At 39.3% G+C, this 24,771-nt stretch overlaps 1 protein-coding gene across 9 annotated transcripts in view; it reads right to left on the bottom strand.

Annotated features, from left to right (window-relative positions):
* The window catches only part of LOC121887251 (zeta-sarcoglycan), a 368,949-nt gene that overhangs the window by 24,126 nt on the left and 320,052 nt on the right, over nt 1-24,771 (bottom strand). For all 9 annotated transcript variants that reach the window (XM_042397929.1, XM_042397955.1, XM_042397937.1 and 6 more), the window contains one exon: nt 24,000-24,072. In XM_042397929.1, coding sequence (XP_042253863.1) covers nt 24,000-24,072 — 73 coding nt within the window. The remainder of the gene's footprint in view (nt 1-23,999; nt 24,073-24,771) is intronic.

Raw genomic sequence — 24,771 nt, 5'->3', positions numbered from 1 at the left:
GTGTTTCAACAAAGCTTCCTTTGTTGTTTTAATTTCATTGGTTTTAACATGCAAAAAGTCTCCATGCGTATCTCAGAGAAAACTTCAAACCATTTATTTAGGCTGTTATAATTTCCTCTTTTAACATTTCTGAGTTGACTGTTTATCAGAGTCAACTCTAGTATTTCTTCTCGGTCGAAGGTAAGTGTATTGAAGGTGTAGGGGAGTCATGAGGGTGGATTAAAGGTGAGGGAAGGTTTGCTGCTGTGCAGTGCTGAGCATCCAAGTGATAGTGTTGGAAGCAGACACTTCACATTGGGCTTGACTTATTGATCTGTAACAGAGTGTATGCTGCGGCAGTCAGAGGTTAAGAAGGAGAAAAACAAAGAGAGAGACAGGCAGACAACCAAACAGACAGACAGACAGATAGACAAGAGACTGAAAGAGAGTTGGGGAGAATGAAAACAGAAACACTTATCCTATTATTCATTATCCTATAGTTATGCATGTTTAGTGGGCAGAGAGCGAGAGAGAGGGAGAGAGAGATAGTGTGTGTGTGTGTGTGAGAGAGAGAGAGACAGAGAAAGTGAGCTTACTGGCCTAGTCAACAGCAGTGATCTGAGGATCTTTGTCTGGTTTGACAGCTAAGGCAATTACAGTGATGCTACTGCAGGCTGAAACCGGCTCTGATGGGCAGGCACACACATACATACTGACTATCTATCACTCAATGTCTCTCGCCCCTCTCTCTCCATCCTGACATCACACTCTTTGCTCGCTTCCGCCTCTCTTTTATCTCACCTGTCTGTTTTCTTCACAAACATGCCATCTATTACTTTCTTTACCTGAGTTTTTTCTCATTTTTAATTTGTCTATATGACGTTCCTCTCTCTGCCTTCTGCTTGTGAAATTAGTTTGGCTTCCTGGCTCAGGAGCCGATAGGTGGCGTTGGAGAGGGACGTCAGGAAACTACTTACACCTGAGTAGTTTAGACCTCAGCTTATTTAAGTGGCTTCATTGTTAACCTCTCTCTTCAAACTTTAAAAACATTTATTTGCCATAAAGGGGCGTAACATTTTTGACAATCAAGAGAAAATGCAATGTGGAAATGTGAACAGTACGAGGAGCTGTAGGGAAACGGAGCAGTGGCTGAGTGTGAGATGTTGTAAATTGTATGATGGTGTGTTCGATTCTTAAACCACAAGAGCAGATCAATTCTGTAGTAGTTGGCAACAGAAAACCCCAGAAAAAGGAACTGCTGTGTGATGCATTATCATGAATATGACCAGGATTGATGTGTTTCACAGTAAAATTCCCATGAACATTGATTAACAGCTGAAAAATTGGGTTTGAGATTTCATACAAGTTTCAACTTGATTAACTTGGGTTTAATTTATGTATTAGAGGGTACTCTCGAGGCCAGTGTTAATGCTGTGTATCTTATTGCTGTTCTTCGAATGATCATGTTCTTAATTTATGAAAGTGTTTTGTGCTCATGAACCTGAGGTATCAGCATTTTTCATATGGTCCTCAGAAATACTTCTTAACTTGTGAATTTGAGGAAAATAGTGTGCTTGACAATGAACGGATGGCCTTGAAAGTGATTCTTTCAGGAATTTGCCTCAGCTCTTTGTCCCTCTCTTTATTCAACAATCAGTAATCATGATAGGCCAGCTAAATGGCTTGTTAAAAGATAGATTCACAATTTTTTAAGCCTGTCTTAAAGCAATAGTCAGATGAACAGATACTGGCCATTAAGATATCCCTTCCTGATTAGCATCAAATGCGAGTGATAGCTGACAAAATCAACAGTCATTTGGTGTGAAAATGCATTCCAACAAAGAGGGAACATCAAAGACGGAATTTAATACTAAAAAGGCTGTAAGACATCTGATTTGACTGACTTACTGACTGCCAAAGCCTCATATTAGCTTCAAAAGATAAACTTTGAAATGCTTTTTACAGAAGACGGACTGTGGATTTTGTCCTCCACCACTTATTGTACACTGAAAGCACATTAAGAAGGGATCTCTTAATGGTTAGTATGAACAGGAGGAATGATTACAGCTAGCAAAACCTGTTTCAATGTTCATATGTGTGCCTCAATATTCTTTTAAGACAGACTTGAAAAATCGTGAACCTATCCTTTAAATATATATAATGTTTATATCTTCATCATGTCCTCCCTTCACAACACAAACATGCACACACAGCCACATAAAGTTTCTGGTCAGGCCTCTGCTTGGTCGTGTTTTTTCATGGTGCAGATAGGAGATAGGAGTCTGCAGCTGAGCCGTTATCTTTGCAATTCATTACTATTAGAGAAAACTGTCTCGCCTCCCTCTCTGCTTCTAATTCTTACATTATTCCTTCCCTTCTTTCTTTCTCATGCCAACAGTCCCCTCCTCTCTCTCTCGTAGATCTGTTTTGACCTTCAGTTGCAACAAGGCCATTTTATACAGCGTCCATATTTGTCGAACCTGACAAGCAGGACAGAAATACATCAACATGAAATGGTTTTTATCTTAATTCATTTCTGGGGGAAAACAGAAAGACGGGGGGAGAGGAGGGCCTTAGATATTCAAAAAGAACGACAAAGAAGATAAGTTCAGAGGAGAAGAAAAGAGAGAAGACACATTTTAAGTGAACTCAGATATGCATCTGTCAAAAATACAAATACAGAGTTTTATGGTTCGATCAGCAGTCCCCTTTGTATATTTTTATGTTAACATTGTATATCTGAGTTTGTGTTCACTGCGGTTAAATCCTGAGTTAGAAGGCGATTGTAAATTTGGGTTTCCAGTGGCTTTAATTTGCCCCTTGTGGTTTCAAAGCCAACTTAGAATTGGATGAAGTATTTGATCAAAAATCCTCATTCTCATTTTTAGTTTAAAGTGTAGCCCAAATATTTAAATTTGAGAAGTGAATGATTTTGTGTATGATCGTTGCCTTAATTATGAGTGAAGCATGTAGATCATTTCTTTTGCGTAATACAAGGATGTTAACCTGAAAAAACTCCAGGATCACATTTTCTAGACTGTTTAACAAAGTCAAAGCTCACCACTTAATGCTTTAAAAGTATTGGTGCACCAAACTTAAGTATCAAGTATTTCATTTGAGCTTGAGAGCTTATAACGCCTAAATGTGAAAAAAGAGAATTTTCCTTGACCTCTGACCGTGGGAAGAAACTGCAGTCTTTCTAGAGAAATGACTTCATTTGGTGTATTTTTGAAACCAATATGGGAAGTTGTGGAGAAAAATGTTCAAATCGGAGCTTTTTAGTGTGACTTATATTTCCCAGAAGACTTGGCTGACATTCATCCTGCCCTTTTCCTCTTCAGAGCCGTTGAAGGCCACACCACCTTATCGCCACCTTGCCATTTAGGATGCGAACCTTTAACCTTTTCACGCTAAATGCTCTGTCACCTGCCTCAGTGCCAACGCCGTCACCATCCAACCCCGTCCAAGAAGCACTTTAAAAAACATTTTAAATTTCAAAAAGTGGTGCTGAGTGATGCATTGAGACAAGGCTGAAGATAAGAAAAGCTGCAGCCTTTGACTTTTAGTGAGTTAGATTGAGACAGAATGCAGAAATGTGGCATTTTAAAGCCTCCTGACTTTTGCAGTGAGTCTGTGTCTGCGTGAGGAAGGGTGATGCTGCACACGGCCGCTGCTGGTCATTTCGGTGCCCTAAGTGTAACTGCTTTGTGGTGACCCCCCCCCCCCCCCCCCCCCCGAACGATAGAGAACCAGAGCTATACAATAACAGTATACTGTATGTTACACTATAGAACTAACTATACAACAGGCAAAAAACCCTAATAATAATAAAAAATAATAAAATAAACCAAAGAATTATATTTTCATTATCAATGTCACCATTAAATTAAAATTAATATAAATAAAGAAAAAGTAAAATGTACAATTAGTCACACATCACAGATGAACAGTCACAAAACTTAACACACTTTGCAAAGACATTAGCTTAAATATAATATAATATATAATACAATATATAATATAATACACTACAGAACTACAGAACAGGCAAAAAATAAAACAAAAACACACACACAGTAATTGAAAGTGCAATCGTCTTCAATAAAATAAACCAAAGATCGATGTGATTTTGTGTTGTAGTATAAGCAACAGGAGACCATTGATGTATGAGGTGATTCTGGGGAAATTACACTGTATAAGAGTGAAGTTAATGAATATTTTTGGTGTTGCACTTTTTAGATGGACCCTGCGCCCTCATCTCATACCCGGCTGTACATAGAGACCGATGTTATTAGTCCAGCTTCGAGGACGGCTCTTTTGGGTGACAGTTGGTTCATTGTCTACCTTACTATGGTAGGAAAGAGGCATCATTTGTGTTTTAACAACGTTTCACTTACATATATAACTATACAGTAACTTCACAGTTATTGATCCGGGAAGTTTGAATCTGTGAATATATTTCCAACTTTCTTGAGTTGCTGTTTTGTGCCCCCTCCGTGCCCTCCGAACAGCACGTGATGCACGTGTACGTAATGTTGGCGCTGATGCAGCGTGTTTAAATCGCCCCATGAATCCTTCAGGTGTAAAAAAAAAAAAAAGAGTAAAAGAGAAAGCCTTGGGCTGTTTTAAAAGGTTATAAAAGTCCCTACTGAGTTACTGAGGTGGGACAGGAGACAGTCAAGGTACATTAGAGGTTTGTCTTTGTGGAGAAAATGTGTGTGTATGTTTGTGTGAGCCAGAAAGAGCAAGAGATAGATAGTTTGTGTGTGTGTGTGTGTGTGTGTGTATGTATTTGGTGTTAAAGAAGGGTTATGACCACTGAAGAGTAAATGTTGTACTTCAGCAACTCTAGGTGCTTAAATTTGAATTTCAATCAGGAAAGTTGTGTGTCTGTATTTATGTGCAAGAAAGAGAAAGTTAGAATAACATTTTCAGACAGTACGTTCATCAGTTCACGCAAACCGGTTGTGTGTTTCCACCATAGTCTTGTCATGATGTTAATGTCTCTGTACATCTGTCCACCTTTACATCAGTTAGTTACTCCATAACAACTTTCGGAGGCTCTCGCTGTCCTCCTCGTTGTGAAATGTAGCTGAGGGAATGGCTAATGGCAGAGTGCGCAAGGAGAAAAAAATGTCAAGCCATTTCATGCCTTTGTGCCTTCGATGGTGCACCAACCTGATAATTTAATCAGTAGTGAAAGTCTAGCTTCACTCCTCCACAACTTCAACCATTCAATCCATTGTTCATTGACTTGTTTTTGCTAGAAAAGAGACAGAAATCTACATAGAAAAAAAGAGAATAAGGAAAAGAAAGAGGGGGTGAGTAGAGAATGGATTGGTGCAAAGAAAAAATTAAAAAATGAACAATGTTGTGTGTTCCAGTCCAATGGTGAATATATGGTTAATACAAAGTGCAGCTCCATCTGACCAGTGCACCTAATCACAAAATAATCAACTTGTTGACTTTGTCTTGGTTCATGGAACAATGGCTGATTACGTTTTCACACTAACATAACTTTTACTTTACTTCTACTGTAAGTAATCACGGTGACCTGTAGAAGATATTTTTCAAGTGTACAGTACTCGAAAGCATAATGAAGTGAGATTGTCTCAGTTCTGAATGACTAATTATTACCTCTTGATTTCCATGTTTAGTACTTACTGTAAACAATGAGAAAAAGGAAAAGAAAACTGAAACACCTTCATATAAGTCTGTCTGTGCATTAAAGTCAACTTCTGACTCCCAAAAAACAACTGAAGCACAACATACTTGTTCTTGCTGTTACTTGTTGTTATTGTTGCAGTCTTATGTCTATATCTTTTTTTAATCTTTTTTTTTTGACAGTTATAAAGCAGCAGTAAAGGAGGCAAAAAGGGGACTACGGCAAGAAAAGTGGAACTACAATTCCAGGAGGGCATGTGGCAAGGTCTAAGAATCCTAAGAACTATGACAGATTACAAGACCCCACTTCCCCCCCACCCCTGTCAAGTGCTGATGTGTCTCTAGCAGGTGAGCTAAACAACTTCTATGCTCACTTTGAGGCCATTGGCAGCCAGCAAGCAAAAACAGCTGAAGCAGAGCTTAATGGATGGGTGGATGCATTTTTCACACCTGTCATCCTTTCTGAGTATGAAGTCAGGAGGGCTTTCAAGCACATGAACACCAAGAAAATGGCAGGACCAGACGGTATCAGTGGGTGGGTCCTCAAACTATGTGCTGTCCAACTAGCGCTGGTGTTCCCAATGGTATTCAACCTGTCCCTGGCTCAGTCTTACATACCCATGTGCTTCAAGAAATCCACCATCATTCTTGTGCCCAAGAAAACAAGACTAGCCTGCCTGAATGAGTACCGCCCACTACCCACTACAGTTTGCCTACCGTCCCAACCGATCAACGGAAGATGCCATAGCACACATCCTCCACACCACCCTATCTCACCTAGACAAGAAAGGGAGCTGTGTGAGATTACTGTTCATTGACTATAGTTCAGCGTTTAACACCATAGTTCCCTCCAGGCTTCATCACAAAGCTCAAGGACCTGAGATTAAACACTTTACTGTGCATGTGGATCCTTGACTTCCTGACAGGCAGACCCTAGATAGTGAGGGTAGGAGGACGCCCCCTGCTGTACTCCCTGTACACACACGACTATGTAACTACTTTCAACTCCAACACTATCGTCAAGTTTGCTTACAACACAGCTGTGGTGGGCCTGATCACAGATAACTGTGAAAAGCTCTACCTGAAGGAAGTAGAGGACCTGACCTGCTGGTGTCAGGACAGCAACCTACTCCTGAATGTCAGCAAGGCTAAGGAGCTGATAATGGACTTTGGGAAGAAGCAAGGAAGGTACTACACCCCCCCTTAATGTCAACGGGTCCTTGGTGGAGAGGGTGGACAGGCATCACTGAGGGCTTGACCTGGGTGCTGCATACTGATTCAGTGGTGAGAAAGGCAGAGACTGAAGAATTTCTACTCCTTCACCATCAAGAATGTCCTGATGGGGAACATCACTGTCTGGTATGGAAACAGCACTGAATAGGACTGCATGGCTCTGCAAAGAGTGGTTTGTTCAGCTGAACATACAACAGGCAGTGCTATATCCTGCCTAAAGGATATTTACACCAGGTGCTGCAAGAATAGGGCTAGAAGAACCATTAAGGATCCCATCCACCTGGATAATGGCCTTTTCTCTCTGCTGTGGTCAGGAAGAAGGTACCGGATACACCAGACCAGCACTTAGAGGCTCAGGATGATATCTATATATGTATGTATGATATATGTAGATATGATGTCAGAAAAACAATGGGACAGTCTATGCTTTGCTTCATCAGCATTGTTTTAGTCTTCCATACAGCAGAGTCTAACAGAAAAAAACATCTGAGCAGAGAAACATTAGAGCTCCCTCACAAAGGCAATGAAAAGACTGCAGTGCATTTAGTCTCAGTAGCGTGCGTGTTGTCTTTACCCATCTATGATCCACACCTTCTGTCATGAAACAGCTTTTTTAATGTGATAAGGGGTAGGCAATCTGCAGAAAGCTGAAAAAAATTACCCTGTACAGGTGTAAGAAGGCAGATATGAAGTTATTTATTTGATATAAATAATATTCACCTGACTCAAAAGCACACTTTTGCACAAGTTCAGTTGCTTGTGTAGCGATCAATCATGCTGGCAGAGTCAAGGCTCAGTGGAAAGAGACATCATCTTAAGAGGCTGCCACAGGCCCTTGGTGTATTAATGACATCTGTAGCAATTGTGTTGCAGTCCTTGTTATTTGATATGTCTTGCCAATGGTACTATCTTGTATTTTTCTAAAGATTGGATGAAACTTTAATGATCCCTGCAGGGAAGATGGGTATTTGCAGCAGCATAGAGGAGGATATAGATAAGAACAGAACAAATACTGAGTATTAAAGATAATTCGATAAGTAATTGCCACAGCAGAACATACTGGAATTAACACAACAGATAAAAACTCGCCAACAGATTTACAGGTTAGAAGCATATCTGCAAGTGTGCAACTGTAGCGGTTCACATTATTGGTTATACAGATGGAAGAACATATGTTGGGAAATGAGATTGTGAATGTCACTCTGCTCCCATAAAAACTGATAAAGTGCCCCTGGGAAAGGCACCTAACCCCACTGTTCCATTTTAATGTACAGAAACCACTGCCTCCACTACATTTTGTGCTGATAATATGAACGAAATCTTGCAGCACAAAGTGTGCATTTTTCCATCTTATCAGATGCGCAGTTCAGTGGGTGATGATGTTCTGCAGTCTTCTTGAAAATAAAATGAAACACAGGTAAGGAATAAATAACCATAAACCAGCACTGAATACATAGAGTGAGTGTACTGTGTGTTGAGCACTAATTAAGAGTAGTTTTTATTTTTGTGTTTTATTTATTATTATTTCTTTTAATAAGGAGAATAGAGGATTCCCTGTCAGACCCAGCTGCATTGGGTTACTTTCAGGTCACTTCTCATTAAACCTGCATTGTGTACACAACACTGACATATCACCACCTTTTAAGACAAAGGTGATGGCAAACTTGTTAGCAAACAGTTGCTTCTCTACACATCCAGCAGTTACAGAGCGACATCATCATTCTTTTGGAGTCGTGTTTCTGTCCTCCTGGTGAATGTACGGCCACTATTCACTCTTACAGCTCTGTTTTGGTCTCTACCAACTCCTGAAGGAAATATATCTTTCTTTAGCTGCTAAATGCTCCACTATGTTCACCAGCTGGTCCTTAACTGTGTCTGTTTGCCATTTGATGCTGAGCAGGTAGTGTCCAGTGGGGGTTTTAGAGCTTTTTCTCTAAAAACAGCTGCCTGCAGGGGCCATAAACGGCAATGAGAGCGATGAGAGTGGACCAGAACAGTAAAGTTGTAGCTGGATAGCTAAAAAATGAGCTGAAACTCACTATAAAGCCTCGTAAAGGTGAGGAGAGCTTCAGAGTTGCAGATAATTCTCTGTAGGTTCATCACTTCGAGACATTACATTTGATACATTTCTATTATACAAAAAAATACCTTTTACAACCTTTAACTTCAATTCTAAAACCAGACGCAACAAGGAAACTCATACATAACACGTATGCTGTCTTCTCCCCAAACAATGTGGGTCAGTTGGATATATAAGTATGAAAAAACATGCATTTGCAACAATGTGCATTGTTCGTCTGTCCTTGCTTCTTGATATTCGGTGATTGTAGAAATGCATTGAAAAAGTAACTGATTAAATCTGTGATCTTTTGGAAGTGAGTACAGGCAAAAGTTAAAAAACTAAGCATAAACTGTGCTTCAAGAAAATTAAACTTTATATCTTTCAAACATGAGATGCAGGGTCATATGATTGACTACAATTTATAATTTTAAACTTAAATTGTAGTGGAAATTAGACCATTCTTTTATGATTCACATTTGGACAAAACATGACTAAAAGCACCAAAGATTTTTTGTGATACATCATTGAGCAAATGAATAGAATAAAGAGAAGGAGGACAGGATGATAGATACAGTAGATAACAGGGTAGTTCATACCCTCCCCCTAGTGGACACATGTAGTAGAGAGCACAAAGAACGAGGGCACGAGGAAAGAGAGCATGGGGAACAAAGATAGAGGAAAGCAGAAAGGTAGTGTGTTGATAGCGAGAGAGGAAACCCTAAGCAACGACAGAGACAATCATAAGATCAACTCTGTCTTTCTCTGTTTCTCTGCCTCATTGCCTGCCCTCCTACAGTCATCCTATCAGCTGCTCTCTCACTCCTCCTGGCAGTCCCTCGCCTCAAGGCTGGACTCTGGCTGTGCTCGCTCTCTCACTCTCAGATGAAAACATACAGACAGAGAAGTCCAAACCCACCTTTTTACCTCTCTCGCTTTCTCTTTTAAATTTTTGTTTTCTTTTTCACCCCCTCGTGTTTCAGTCTCTCTCATCATTCAATGCCATATTTGACACTCTGTGGTACAGAAATGTGACCTTTGACAAGGTTAGTTGAATATTGAAGATAAATCAAGCTTTAAAATCTGCTGATAGAGTGGGGTTTTTATAATTGTCATGTATAAAATTTAAATTAGCTTTCTGAAGAAGCTAGTGAAGTAAGTCATATAATGTTATTCAATTTCTAGTCCAGAAGTCCATGAAGTCAGACATGTTAGATTTAAATCCAAGTAAACACAGTGAGATCCCAGTGAAACCAGTAAAACTCAGCAACAATGACAGCTGATTGCCAGCAAGATTAAAGGATGTATACCATGTGCGGACTATGTTTTGGATCGCTTTCTCTCTTCTTAAATGTATATTCTTTTACTGTGTCACACACCGCAAACCAATTTCCCTCTGAGATAATAATGAAGTAAATCTCATAAGCATGTCGTCATGTCAGCTGAAGAACGCAAACCAACAACTATAAACACACCTTAATCACTTCGTCTACTCATCAGTAAATGATTTTAATCTAAAAACTAATCAAACTTTATTCCAAATTGTTCCAGCTGGTCATAGATAACAGTTTCTATATCCTGTTCTAAGTTATTTGTTTTGCAGATTTCATTCAAACCTCTTTTCAAAACGACAGACGAATGAAATAAATGTATAATATCGTTAGAAATGCACGCTGGTAGGTCATAAAAGGTGTGATCCAGACTCTTGAGGGCTTTGGTAATCAGTGAGTCAGCAGGTACAAAATATGCAGTGCCTTAATCATTCCTGTATTAAAGGTTTATTACCAATAACAAGTTGTGCAACACATTCACACTTCAGTTTTACAAATTTTACAGCTGCCAGTGAGAGGATTTTCTATTGTGACATGACAATAACAGACTGTCTTATATGTTTTACTTGTTTGTATATTCTGGATGTTTTTCTTTTTTATTTTCCTGCCATGAATTTCCACCATAAAGTCAGATTTTCACATTATATTGCGCAACACAATACAGCCGCTTGTTGCTGTGTTTGGATTAGGAGCATGTGTGTGTGTGTATGCATACGGGGGGTGTTTGGATATCTCTGTATTTATGTGTGTGTGTTTGTGTGTGTGTGTGTGTGTGTGTGTGTGTGTGTGGGTTTGGTGTTTTCTAATGTTATTTATCTGCTGTGATTTCAGTGTCTAGCCAGAACAGCCTCCAGCTATTTGTAATAGTCTTTATCCACGGTGGAACATTTGGCTCTGTTGCAAAATCTGATATTAACAGCCGTCTATCATTTTAACACACACACACGGAAACCCACAACAGCCAAGTTCACATACACACACACTCACGTACACACACAGCGTATACACACAGCGTATACACATGCTTAAATACACACAAGGAACAGATGCGTGGCAATATGGTGAGACTGTTGAATATTTACCGGGTATTTGTTATTTTCACATATTCCCCCTCAAGATGTGTACAACAGTACCCAATGATAAACAGCGGTTGATAAACAATAACTAACAAAGATAAACAACAATCAACAAGACAAACAACAATCAAAAAGACAAACACAGACAGAACAACAGTGTATACAGTTTGCTGAGGCAGTCTTCCAGAGCTCTGCGAACTAAAAAAAATCACTTAAAAAAATCACATTAATAAGGAGCAATGACTTCTGGGAGAAGAGAGAGAGGAGACTATATTACTGTACTTACTGTTCAAAGCAAACATCCTGCATGTCACTGATATATATATATTATCATTACAAGGGCTGCAACTAATGAGTTTTTTAATATAGATTAATCTGCCAGTTATTCTTCCGATTAATTAATGAATCATTTAGTGAAATGTAAAATATAAGAAATAGTGGCAACGAGGCGGCGTTCACAGTTTCTCAGAAGTCATGCTGATGTCTTCAATTTGCTTGTTTTGTCTGACTAACAGTCCAAAACTTCAAACCTAGATATTCAATTTACTGTCATATACGACAAAAACTTTTACAATCTTTAACTTCAATTCACAAACCAGATTCAACAAGGAAACTCATACATAACATGTATGCTGTCTTCTCCCCAAACAATGTGGGCCAGTTAGATATATAAGTGTGAAAAAACTTGCATTTGCAACAATGTGCATTGTTTGTTTGTCCTTGCTTTTTGGCATTTATGCCACCTGACATGGTAAAAATGCATTGAAAAAGCAGCTGAATAAATCTGTGATCTTTTGGAAGTGAGTATAGGCAAAAGTTAAAAAAGTAAGCATAAACTGTACTTCAAGAAAGTTAAAATTTATATTTTTCAAACATGAGATGCAGGGTCATATGATTGGCTGCAATTTATCATTTTTAACTTTAATTGTAGTGGAAATCAGTGGTGAGATGCAACATTCTTTGAAATGTAAAATATATATATATATAATATATATATAAAAAATAGTGGCAAAGAGGTGGCATTCACAGTTTCTCAGAAGCTATGTCGATGTCTGCAATTTACATGTTTTGTCTGACTAACAGTCCAAAACCTAGAACCTAGATGTTCAATTTACTGTCATGTATGACAAAGAAAAACAACATATTGTCACATTTGAGTAGCTGAAACCAGGAAATGTTGGTCAATTTTGCTTGAAAAATGACTGAAAGGATTGATTAATTATCAGAATAGTTGCTGATTAATTTTCTGTCGATCGACTAATCGATTAATCATTACAGCTCGAATGATTACTATGATATATTTTCTAAAAGATATATCGCTGACCATGAATATAAAACATTCAATCATCTTTTCTCAACATTTGCTTTCATCTTAATCCGTACGTGAGTAAAAAGACAAACAGATGAGTAGTACATCAATTCATTTCCAGGAGACAGGGCTGGTATGTTCAGGTACATCATGGAAAAGCCTTTGCTGATCTTTATGTTGGAAATGTGAGGTTTGTTCAAAAAGAAAAGAAAAGAAAAGAAAGCTTCAGAACATCTTACCACTTGAACAATGTGCGGCTTCATCTTTTTCTTTAAATTGATCTGCTCAGAACGGCTCTTTTGTGGTTTTTAGTCCGCTTACTAAAAACAACATCCTAAGATCTAACGTCAGTCCTCTGTGCTTTCTGATCTGCTTTTCCTTTGTGCTTTCTCTGAGATAAAATTAGTTTTGTCCTTGCAATGTCCCAACAAAAACGTCCTAGATAGCCATGACCATTAAAAGGAAAGCATTTAAAGTATAGGTTCACATTTTTGATCATATTACATTATGTTACAATACAAAGATGTTCATATGTGCATTGAAAGGGTCAGTGGTCGCTGACTATGCTGGCCTCAAAGGATCCCCTCCTAAACTTAATTCAATGTGATCCAATCCTTCAGCCATGTAGGCCAGTCAAATCAAATGGTTTTCTACCAAAGTTACAGTCTTTTTAGTATGAAATTCGCTCTTTGTGTAATTGTCCCTCCACTGCAGATCAATAAGAAAACACTATAATAAGCTGTAGCAACAGTCTTAAGCAGAGTGAGACAAATCAAGTTGGTATCTTCCAAAGTTATACAATATTTATACCACAACTCTCTGCTCTGACGGGGGGCAAAAAGTTCCATCAGGACATCCTCACCAGCCACGTCATTATCACATCAGCTTGTCCCCCCCCCCTAAAATTAGAGTACTGATTTCCAAAAGTCAACATCTGGGACAAAGTACTACATCAATTTGTAGAACATGACAATCTAACACAATACACAAAAACACACACACACACAGAATTTCAGATACATTATGGATCGTTCCCATAACCACGCTTGCTTGTTATTCAGCTTGCCTTCCCTCACTCCCTTTGTTCTCAATGATTTCCCTGTGTGTCTAATCAATAAGAGACAGAACAGAGCAGGGCAGGGCTGATTGTCCTTGTTGTACCACGGAAAAAGGAGGTGTTATATACATCCAAAAATCCAATCGCAGGACGGCAATTTTTTATTTTTTTTAAAAGGACTCAAATGTGCTTTTGGTGCACTGGATTGGCAACGTTTGATATAGAAGTTTTCGAAAAATATACAGCAATTTCTACTTTGACCAACAATAAGCTTCCCAGCAGGTCAACAATCCTGGTATAAAACAGGCCTTATAAGATGTAGTGTAAGGATTTCGATCTCCATTTAACATCCCACTTGTAGAAGGCAAACAGTACTCTCTGGATTTCTCTAAAGACAGTACTACTAGTGGTGATCATAGTTGAAAGCGTGAAACGAATGAAGAGAAGGAGAGACAACAAAGGATGAAAACAAAGACTAAAGTTTTTTTCTTTTTTTTATTCCTGCCAAACTTGCGATCGATCCATGTGTCAAGTTGACCTTACAGGCATATAAATCAGGCATTGTTCAAAAACCATCATGCATGCGAACCGCTATTCTTTAAGAGGGACTGTAGTGTGAAGAGAAGCTTTTCCCAAAGGCACGCTTCAAAGAGAATGTGAAATTTTAATGATTTCCAATTACTTTGACACGAGCCCCAACTTTTTAATCAAAAAACAGCTAGGGGCGGGCTTACTCTCTACTAGTTTTTTTTTTTTTGGAGCTAATTAGGCGGTGTACTTTGCCATCCCATGCCACGCTCCTCCATCTGGCTGCTCACAGGAAAACCTGGTTAAATCAACTCGGCTCTGAGACTCCTTCAAAATGTGCGTGGGAAGTGGGCCTAATTCACATCACATTGTTGTTTCTAGTAGGCACTTGAGGACTGTAACCTCAATTAAAACGTAAATGTGAAGTGTACTTCTCTAATGTGAAGGTTCAAGACACTACGGATTATTTATTAGACCTCTTACTTTGGTCAATTTAAATATTCAAGGCAATGAGCGTGCCGTGTGCTTAGAATCTCATCATTTATTACCCTTCTTGCCAGTATCTTGCCAGAATAAAGTAAACGCTATGAAGATATTTTTCATAAAAACAAGAAAATTAAGTAAATAAAGATATTTTATCACCCCGAACATGAACTTAAGTTGTTTGGAAACCAGAGTTGAGTGAGCTGTAGGATGTGTGGATGAGGGAGGAGAAGGAAATGAAACCACAGGGTGAATCATTTCCCCATCCCCTACTGCAAGGACTCATAAAATTTTACACTCTGTGATTGGGTTAAATTGGAAGTACCCTTAGGATCCAGGGCTATTAAGTCATATTAGTACTATAGTCATTTAGAGACCTACTACGCAGAAACATGTACACCAACTTGTGGTCCTCCATGGCTGTACGTTCATTAAAGACTAAAAGGTAGAAGGGTGAAGGAGACGATGTGGTTGAGATGAATGAAACAAAGGCAGAGCAGGAGCACAGTTCCCTCTAAATGACTTCATCTACTCGTGGAGGTCAGGCTTTCAGTTGCTAGGATGGAGAGATGGATGACAGAAAAGAGGCCGGAGCAAGATGCCCTCAATTTTGTTTAAAGCAGTGTCTCTCTGTCCCCCCGGTGTTCAGGACTCAGAGCCCTCCTGGCGATCATTCTTGCTGTTTAATCAGCTGCTACCTTACACCTGAGACACCAGATGATAGCAATTAACAGCAATTACCTGCCAACTAAGAAAAATGAGCAGTACTCTTGGGGGGACTAGGATTGAAAACTGCTGGATTAAAAAAATGAGAAGGACAGAACAAAGGGATGAAGACGGATCGCCGAAGCCACTTTCAGGAGCTGACCTCGCCGTGGATCTGGTTTCATCCGGATGGAGACATGAAGGGATGGAGAGATGAACACAAGGACAGATAACAAGAAAAAGTCCTGGGTTTGATCTCCCTATGTAAGACTTCTTGCTATCTTCCTATTTACAGGAGGTCCCAAGTTAAAAGAAACTTATATTTTCCAACAACTAACAGCGCTAACAGTTTGAAAAAGGCAGAAGAAATGTGTGTAAGAATCATAATTAGGATTTCGCCTCATTTTAATCTAGATATGTACAAATAGCATACAAATATATGAACATAACATCGAGCCATATTATCATGTTAAATGTAACTGACTCATATATTCATCTAATGTGTAAATCATGAGGAGATGTGCTCACGGCAGTTCCTATTTAACAGACAACAGATTTCGAGTGGAAACTGGTGTGTATGTGTGAGTGTATGTGTGTGTGTGTGTGTATGAGAGATGGAGAGAGATTTTTTTTTTGGATAAACACTAATATTTGACTCTCTACCAGAGGAAGTCAGAGTTCCTCTGCAGTCCTCTTTAACTTCCTTGGATGGAAGGATGGATGCTACACGGAAGTAAGATAAGATGCACTATTATTGATAAGAGTGATGCTGAAATAGCAAGGGATGGGGGGGGGGGGGAGGGGCACGCGGCTCAAATCCTTCTCTGACGCCCTTGCCCTTGCGTTAGGGCTATCTCTCCCCAGGGAGCCTTGACCCCCAGGACTTGGATAGAGAATAAGGCACCGAGGGAAGGATGAGAGGATGAAGGAGTGGATAGAAATAGAGAGATATTGACTGTGCAGCAGCTTTGTTTCTCTCTGCTGTGGAGCCAAGCATCAGATGGAGTTAAGAGACCTGAGGTAACCCAATGTCCACTAGCTGTCAGTAGGGTGATGTTGACTCCTCAAACTTTTTGAGTCAGGTAATTGTTGATTGATTTTTGTCTCTCTGTCAAAGCAGTTCTCTTCCTTGCAGTTGTTTGTCTAGCGATGCCGCCCCTATGACGCAAGTAAAGACCGAAGTTCTCTACTCCGCCGCATTATGCTTGCTTTCTTGCTTATCGTTGTCAAGGCGACTGTTGTCCTGCAAACTCATTCCTGTAGACTCCTTTTGTCTATACGTTTGTTATGCTCCATTTCATCTCATTTTTCTAAATACTGCTACGCTTTGTAGTTCATCTGCTGTTTTATTGTACTGCCCACTCAACACCTACTGTATATTTGCCCAGGAATACATTCCCTTCTTCTTCTTCTTAAGATATCTTCATTTCTTTTTTTCCTCGCTTCACTTCTTTGGAAGGTTTTACTTCTCCGGTTGAGGGAGATGTCAGATTGTTTTCTCATTTAATGGCGTCTTCAGTGATACAAATCTTTTATACATATTCTCACATTATTGTTATGTACAAATATTGTTTTTTTTTTGTTAGTGTTAGCTCCCTACAGAATAGATAACCACCTACATATCCTCAATCTTCATTAGCAGGAAGAGAAATATGTCTCCGCATTGCCCACACTGCTTGATAGACAAATGATCAGAGTAAAAAACACCACAGCAATATGAGCTTAACACCAAAGATGGACACAAAAAAGACAACATTGGGGATTAGGAGCGAGATACAGCAGAACTAAAATAGGATTTAAATAAATAGTGCGCATTATTACAGCACCATCAAGCCTGTCTGGCTGCCTGACTGTTAATCTAGTTTTCCAGCCACTCATCTGTCTATTTTGTATCCTTAGATTTTTTTTTTTTTATAGGTTGCTTGAAGTTCTTCCCTATTTACCTCAATCTCTGTCTACACCTTTGGCAGCTTGCTGTCAGTGTTTACTGAGTGATTTCAGGACTCATGTCACTCATTTTTCCACACAGATTATTAGTATTTTTTTTTTTTAAAACACTGACAAATTCTCCTCGTCTCGTCTCATCTCCAGTGAATTTCAATGTGACGTTCTTTTCTCTCCTTTCTACCCCGTCTCTCTCTTTCTCCTAAACATTGGGGGTAAAAACTGACGTCCACCCTAACGACAACGATAAGAATCGCAACAAACGAAGATGGGTGTTACCATCTCTTTAAAAATAGCCACATCCAAGTGAAATGCTGCGAGCAAACCAAGGTAAAAGATATGACAGGTGTCAAATGAATGAAAAGGCAGAGGTGAAATGACTGAGATGAAATAATGTGGTATATTTAATAAACTACCAGTGTTAAATTGATTGAATACGGTCAATCAATCAATCAGAGTCATGAGTGGGTTATTATATGTCAGAAAGAAGGGGAAAAAAAAGCAAAAGTGTTAGGAAATGACAGATTGATTGTTCAAAAGCAAGAATTCTGAGAAAGCAAGAAACAGCAGGAAAAGGTTTTCTTTTCTGAGTTAAGGAGACTATAAATATTGAAGGAGGCCTGACATCGGAGGCTCACATCATATTAGACACACACACACACTCACATACAGTCATGAAAACACTCAGCAATCAAAGGCTATGCACTGCCTTGAAGATAACTGTTACAAGGTCTGTGTTTATGGCTTGATTTGTCCCTGACTTGGTCAAAATGCACCAGTTGTAGAAAGATGGTTTTTGGTCTTGGTTGATGTCACTTCGGGCTGAGTGATGTTTTGATTAAGTCTGTATGAAGACCAACAAGAGCGCTACGTGGAAAATAGCAGGTTCCTCATTCATTTAAATCAGACCACTGTGTTGGCCCGGCGGGAGATGTATGATTGTTGCAGAGTATTTGTTTCTGATAAGCCTTAAGCAATAAAACTCTACTAGTTTGTATTTCTTCCTTTCACTGCTACCCTGACACCTACTGTTGGTCTAAATGCAAAGTCTGTCAAGTGTGACAGGTTTAATACATCTGGATGTATAGCGATGTGAATTTTCTGCAATTACTTTGCTTATTCACCAAATTATTAAGTTATACTATCATTTCATTCTAAACCAAGATGCTGTGCTTAAAGCAACATTTAGGGGAGTGGCGGTGCAAAGAAACAAATGGCTAATATAAAGAAGAGAAGGCCCACAAAGGCTCAAAATGACATTCAAAATACAAAGTCATAATGTTATTGTCTTGCAAAAAATATAAATAAAAAATCTTAACTCAAAAACAGCTTAATTGCTTTGCCCGGGGCTTTGAACCACATGAAACAGAGAAGTCATGACCACAAAACCACAGTGGGATGGCGCTGGATGCAAAAAATACCTGCAGTAAATACAAGTAAAGGTACTCCTTGTATCATAACTACATCTCATGGTCGTACTCAGCCAATGGAGTATGCTGAGTTGTTATGGAGATAGCTCAACTGTTATCACATTACACAAGTATGGAACTTTGGTCATGTGATAACAGGTGGTTGTATATGTACAATAAACATACAATATGCACGCAACATAAATTGATGTTGAGCTATTGCACCTGTGCTGAGAGTTGAAGATGTGATGTGTACATATTGTTGTTGTGATCCATCATTTATTTCTGCCTACAACTACAAACCTACTCAGTGTGGAGGAGTGACTGCCTTGCTTTATTTTTTTTTAGGTGTATTATCAAATCAGGTAAACAAAGTTCCTGTTTATGACACAGAAGACTGAACAGAGAGGCCAGAAGTGGTTGATCTTGTCACTGATACTGTAGGTGTTTTTTAGTCAATATGCATTCCTAGTCAAAACATACACACTGTCAAAACATGATGTTTGATTTTAAGCAAAGTGTGGCTGATATGGATAACATCTTTACAGTATATGTTATGTCATATAACAAGACTGCAGTTGTGGTAAATCTTCTGGAAATGTCACACTAGATATGAAACTAAAACTGGTGATGCCTGTTTTTGCCGATTCATGGTCATACCCAAACCTAACCGAGACTGAGGATAACCTTCATAGACAATCTGCCTCAAATTTATGATTCTCAAAAATGTATATGCCTCACATTTTTATATGCTGGAATTTTTCTAGTCTACCTCAGGCTGCATCCTGACTGTTGCGGTTTATGTATTCATGCAGTCGACAACCCTTAAACATTCAGAAACTCCCACAACACAGCCAATTCTACAGCTGCTTCCTCCATTTTCAGTCTGTTTGTTGATGTTGTTGTCGACTGCCTATGTATCGTCAATCCCTGCTTCTTTTTTTCATGTTATTTAGTCAGTCACTGTCATGAATGCCTCTCTAAGATGTTGAACTGCACTGCTTTAAAAGATGCCAAGCACAGCAACTTTTTCCAAAGCGACCACTTTCTGTCTGCCTCCCGGCTGCTCCCCGTACACTCTAAAGTGGAAAAGCAGTTTTGAAAAAAAAAAAAAAAAAAGAAGAAGCAGAACAGTGTGAGCACGGCTTACAGTGGTGATCACACCAGAATCTTAAAAACGTAAGGTGCAGCATTCCTGGAGTGTTCTCCGGAAAGCAGGCTGCTGAGCATTTTGTTGCTACTAGCATAACCCAGTTCAAGCACCGTGTGTTTTACATTCATGTTTCTTTAGCTTCAGTCACATCTACATCCACAGCGAGACTCTTGAAGCTTTTCAAACAACCAATACTGATAGAAATCTTCACCGCATCCGACTCTGGTCACTGTGACTGGCACGCTACAAGCCTGATTGTAGTTACTTCTACTTTGATTCACTCACAAAGAGGGAAATATAAAGTATGCAAATGTAAAATGTTCCCATGTATGTTTCTGTTAGATTTTGCTGTAGACTTTTTATGAGACTGAGGGATTGAAATGCAGGACTGGAGATGTTAGAGTCTTTAACTTGTCGAGTGCATGTTCCCCAGTTTCAACTTGCCCAAATATAACATGATGTTAAGTTGTCTTATCCAATCTTCCATCTACTCTTTTCAGTCTGTTGCATTTTTCATTTTGTCCCTGCATATAACAGCTGAACTCCTTACAAATGACTTAGAAATGTGCAGCAGTGAAGTATCAAAAATTCATTCTTTAGCAGAGGTTATACAGCTAAAACTGCTTTTATAGCCAATGACTGCAGTATGCAAGATGCAGACTGACTTGTGCAGCATCTTTTCTTGACCTATACTCTATCACATAAAGTGTGTACTATCTATCTTTCTTTGTTTCCCTCTTTTCTTCCCCCCCCTCCTCTCTCACTGTTAAACTGTAAGATAGATCATTAGCTTTAAATGGACTTCAATCCGCTCATTACATGTCCCATTTACCTTCAATGCATAACGCTCTACTTTTCATAACGAGACAGGAAAAGAGGGGAGGGACAGGCAAAACAAAGGGACGCGAATGCAGGAGGAACTAGACAGAATGAGAACGGGAACAAGAAAAGCGGATGTGTCAATAAGAGAGTTAGGAAGTGGAGAGATGAGGATGAAGATATGAGGAGAAAGAGAAAGAACGTTACAATGAGAAAGGGATTAAAACCTAGAGTGAATACCGCCTGCGAATTAGGAAAAAGAGAAGACAACCTTATTTTTACGTTGATAGCAGTGTGAACTATCTTTTCATATTTGATACACCTCAATAAAAAGCTGAAAAAAAAAATCGTGCTAATAACGACTACGCTTCCGTCCGTTGTTTCTTTCCCTTCCATTAAACAGCTAATGAGTGACGACGAAGAGGAGGACGAATTTGAAGCATGTAATCGCCTTTTTATCAGTATTATTTTTCTGTGGTTTTCATTAACCCTGCAGTAGGTGATGCAGTGTAGAGGTCGGTGCAATGTGTATAAGTGTGTGTGTGTGTGTGTGTCACTTCCTGTTTGAATATGTGGGGGGGATAAGTGGTTTCACTTTATTCACGGCATATGTGCATATGTTAAACAGCCTTTTAATCCATCAATTCTGTGTGAGGGTGTGTGTGTGTGTTTAACTTATTGTACTTGTTTTCAACAGTGAATTTGTTTGTTCTGTGTGTGAACAGATGTGTTTATGTGGATGTATTTTGTGAGCATACATGACTGAATGTGTGTCCATATATCCATGCTAAAAAGTGGTGACATTTTTATTTTTGATGACATGGTAAATGCAGGCTAAAATAGATGCATCAAGTGTTTTTTTTTTTTAACAAGAGTTACATGTCACTCCACAGAGGTGTTAATGACCTCAAAATGTGTTCAAACTGATAAAAACAGCCCAAATGTAAGGATTGTCTGTGTTGAATTTATAACACCAGTCACTGGAGTGCTTCCTTCTCTCCTCCTTCATCTCAGGACTTCACCGCAGGTTTCATCGCCTGGCTTATCTGCACTGACCTGTCTATTGACCCAATGTTCTCACTCCTCCTTCCACCTATTTTTTTTTTTTTTCCCCATCCCCACCTACTCCTATACCTCTCTCTATCACTTCTCTGTTTCCTTCAACTAATCTAACTCCTTCTAGTTCACCCGCTCCTTGAAATACCTTCCCCCTCTTGTCTCCTTTGATCCCTCAGCATGCATGGGGTCCTATTTCCTCTACATCTTGTTTTATGTTGCTTTCAATCATTCTTTTATCTCTCTCTCTGACCGTATATCTCATACATCTGTGTCAAGTCATTTCGGTTTTGCTCTACTTCTGACACACTTTGAATTTGGCTGAATTTAAGAGGAGCTACCAGGTTTAGTCTAACTTTTCATACTTTAGTTGAACTTTCAGATGAGACTCAGACTCTTCATTGAGCCGGCTGCATATAAACATGGGGACAAGCTTTAAGGAAGTATGTTCCATTTGTGCATGTATTCATACTTCCTTGAACACACTAGCCTTGGTTCAGGTTGTACTTTCTAAGACAAACAACTATTTGTCTGAGCATCAACTTGAGCAGGCAATTTACTCCATTCAATAAAGTGAAAATAACATCAACTTCAAGTGGGATTCTATTAAAATAGCCTGTAAATGTTTGAGAGAAGAGGAGGCCATCGATGACGCTGCTGCCGAGCTTGATACAAGCTGATTAAATAAGACTGAAGGAAATAAATTAAATGCTTAAGAAGAGTATGAGACGACCACCATTGTTTCACATTCCTCACATTTATGAATTCATAATGCCCAGCATTTCATGTGGCATTATCAGCCTGTCGGAATGTCTTCTCACCAATTTCTTTTTTTAAAAGCGATTAAATGGACTGTTTTAGTTGGTTAACTCTTTCAGTTCATTTGAACCTCCCCATATTTTCCACTTGTCTCAAAAGAAAGGCTCTGTTGCCATTTTGCACACACTGAATGCTTTTGTATTTTTGCCGTATTCCATTATCTGCTGCTACGACTCAATCTCCCTGCAGGAGCCAGTTCGATTTAATCTATTCTTCTATGCACTAACGTCCATCCCCTCCTTGTGAAGTCCTTCCCTCTGTCACCCTCCTCTGCCCTCTGTTCTCTTTTTCTTCTATTTCTTTCTCCTTTTGATTACCCCTCTTCATCACCCCTATCCCCCCCCCCCTTCTTCCCTTTCTATGTGCTACTTTCTAATCTCAATGTCTTCTTCATCTCTCAGGTCATTTCTTTCTCTCCCTTCCTTCTCTACTCTCTTCCCTTGTACAGAGTATAGCGAGCATCTTGGTTTCCACTGAGCCTTATCGCTTTCTTCGTCTTCGTCTGTCTCTCTCGCTCACTGTCTCCCTTGCGTTTTTTCTGCCCGGCCAAATGCCACTTTGGATAAATCCTGTCTGACACAACCCAAATGAGACAGAGGCATGGAAGACATATGCCCATGAAAGACACCCAAAACACACAGTAGAGGGGACAAGTAGAAGACACACAAACATACACATAATAAAGTGGAACCAGCAGTTGGAGCTGTTGTTATTGTCAACAGCATTAGGCCACACTGAGCTGGGGGTAGCCTCCTTCATTCATCACACATTTATTGTTCAGCTTTGATGAGGAGCCGCCTGTGATCACAAGTACTCCCCATCACAGTTTATCTCTTTCTAAAATTCGTAAATATAAAAGAACAAATATGTGATTCGTATTGAACTTGCAGCTAAAAAGGTGATAAACTCTCTTCCATGAATTAAAAAGGTGATAAACTGAGCTGGTATGTGTGTATCTTGCACTACATGTGTTCAAGTGCATGTATCAGTGGAAAAGTCCCCTCAGTAACAGTTTGACCCTTGTACGCTGTAGCCTGGAGGGCTTTTGTTTCCTCTGTCAGGTCTTTCAGGCTGCCAATCAGCAGCGCACCTCTCTCTGCAGTGAGCTGAGTACAAGTAATGAGCTCATTGTACCACAGGACCGGATAGTTAACCAACTCAGCAGCTAATGCTTTTTACATAACAATGCTTTTTTTTTGTTATTTGTGGTGTTACTATTTTAGTAATTATTCATGAGAACATACATTTCATAAATATTCTACCACAACTAAAATATTAACAACAAGAGGAATTTGTAAATTGGACTAATGTGCCAGACCCCCCATCATAGACACAAACATGCATATAAACACAAAAAATCACTCAGAATACATACTTTAGGTCCTGGAAGGGTTCTGCCCTCACATGTGATGTTTCTACAGAATGGCTGAACACCACACCTTCATTCCCTGGAGAGAGAGAGAGAGAGAGAGAGAGAGAGAGAGAGAGAGAGAGAGAGAGAGAGAGAGAGAGGAGGAAAGGAAAGGAAGAGAGAAAAAAAACATCTTTAGTGTGAAACAGCACAATATTGCATCATCTCTTTCTTCTTCGACCTGTGGCAGACACTTCAAATGCATGACACACAGAGCCCAGATCAGCCATGTGTCCTGTGAATTATGTTCAAATACAACTGATATGAAGTAGCAATATGTACATCCACTGATAACATAACACTGATGTCATGAGTAGTACATGGGAAAAGTAAAAATGTGGGGGTTGGAAACTTTTTGAATATTCAGCCTTTTCATAATATTAATAAAGTGGTTTACTTTACCTTAGCCATCTATTTTTACTGATTCTGTATGCTCATTATGTCATCCAGTTGGTATCCCCCCCAAAAAATAAAAACCCAAATGTAAAACTGCTACTTATGAACAGAATTGTTTATAAAAAAAACATAAAATATAATCCAGTATTTAACCCCCCATGTCCAGCAAGCACCTCTGCTTTAGTCTGCTGCCCTGAACAGATGCTTGGGGGAAGCACTGGTCACTGGTCCTGCTGAGACTGAACTCAACATGCTGGAAGCCCAGCACTGCTACAAATCTAATATTGCACAAGGCTGCTTTGCCCATTGATAGGCAAATACATAACAAAAAGATATTGTT

This window comes from Thunnus maccoyii, chromosome 2 (genome assembly GCF_910596095.1).
Source record: "Thunnus maccoyii chromosome 2, fThuMac1.1, whole genome shotgun sequence".
NCBI lineage: Eukaryota > Metazoa > Chordata > Actinopteri > Scombriformes > Scombridae > Thunnus > Thunnus maccoyii.
Note: the sequence above shows the minus strand (reverse complement) of the source record. Positions and strands in the feature narration are given on the sequence as shown.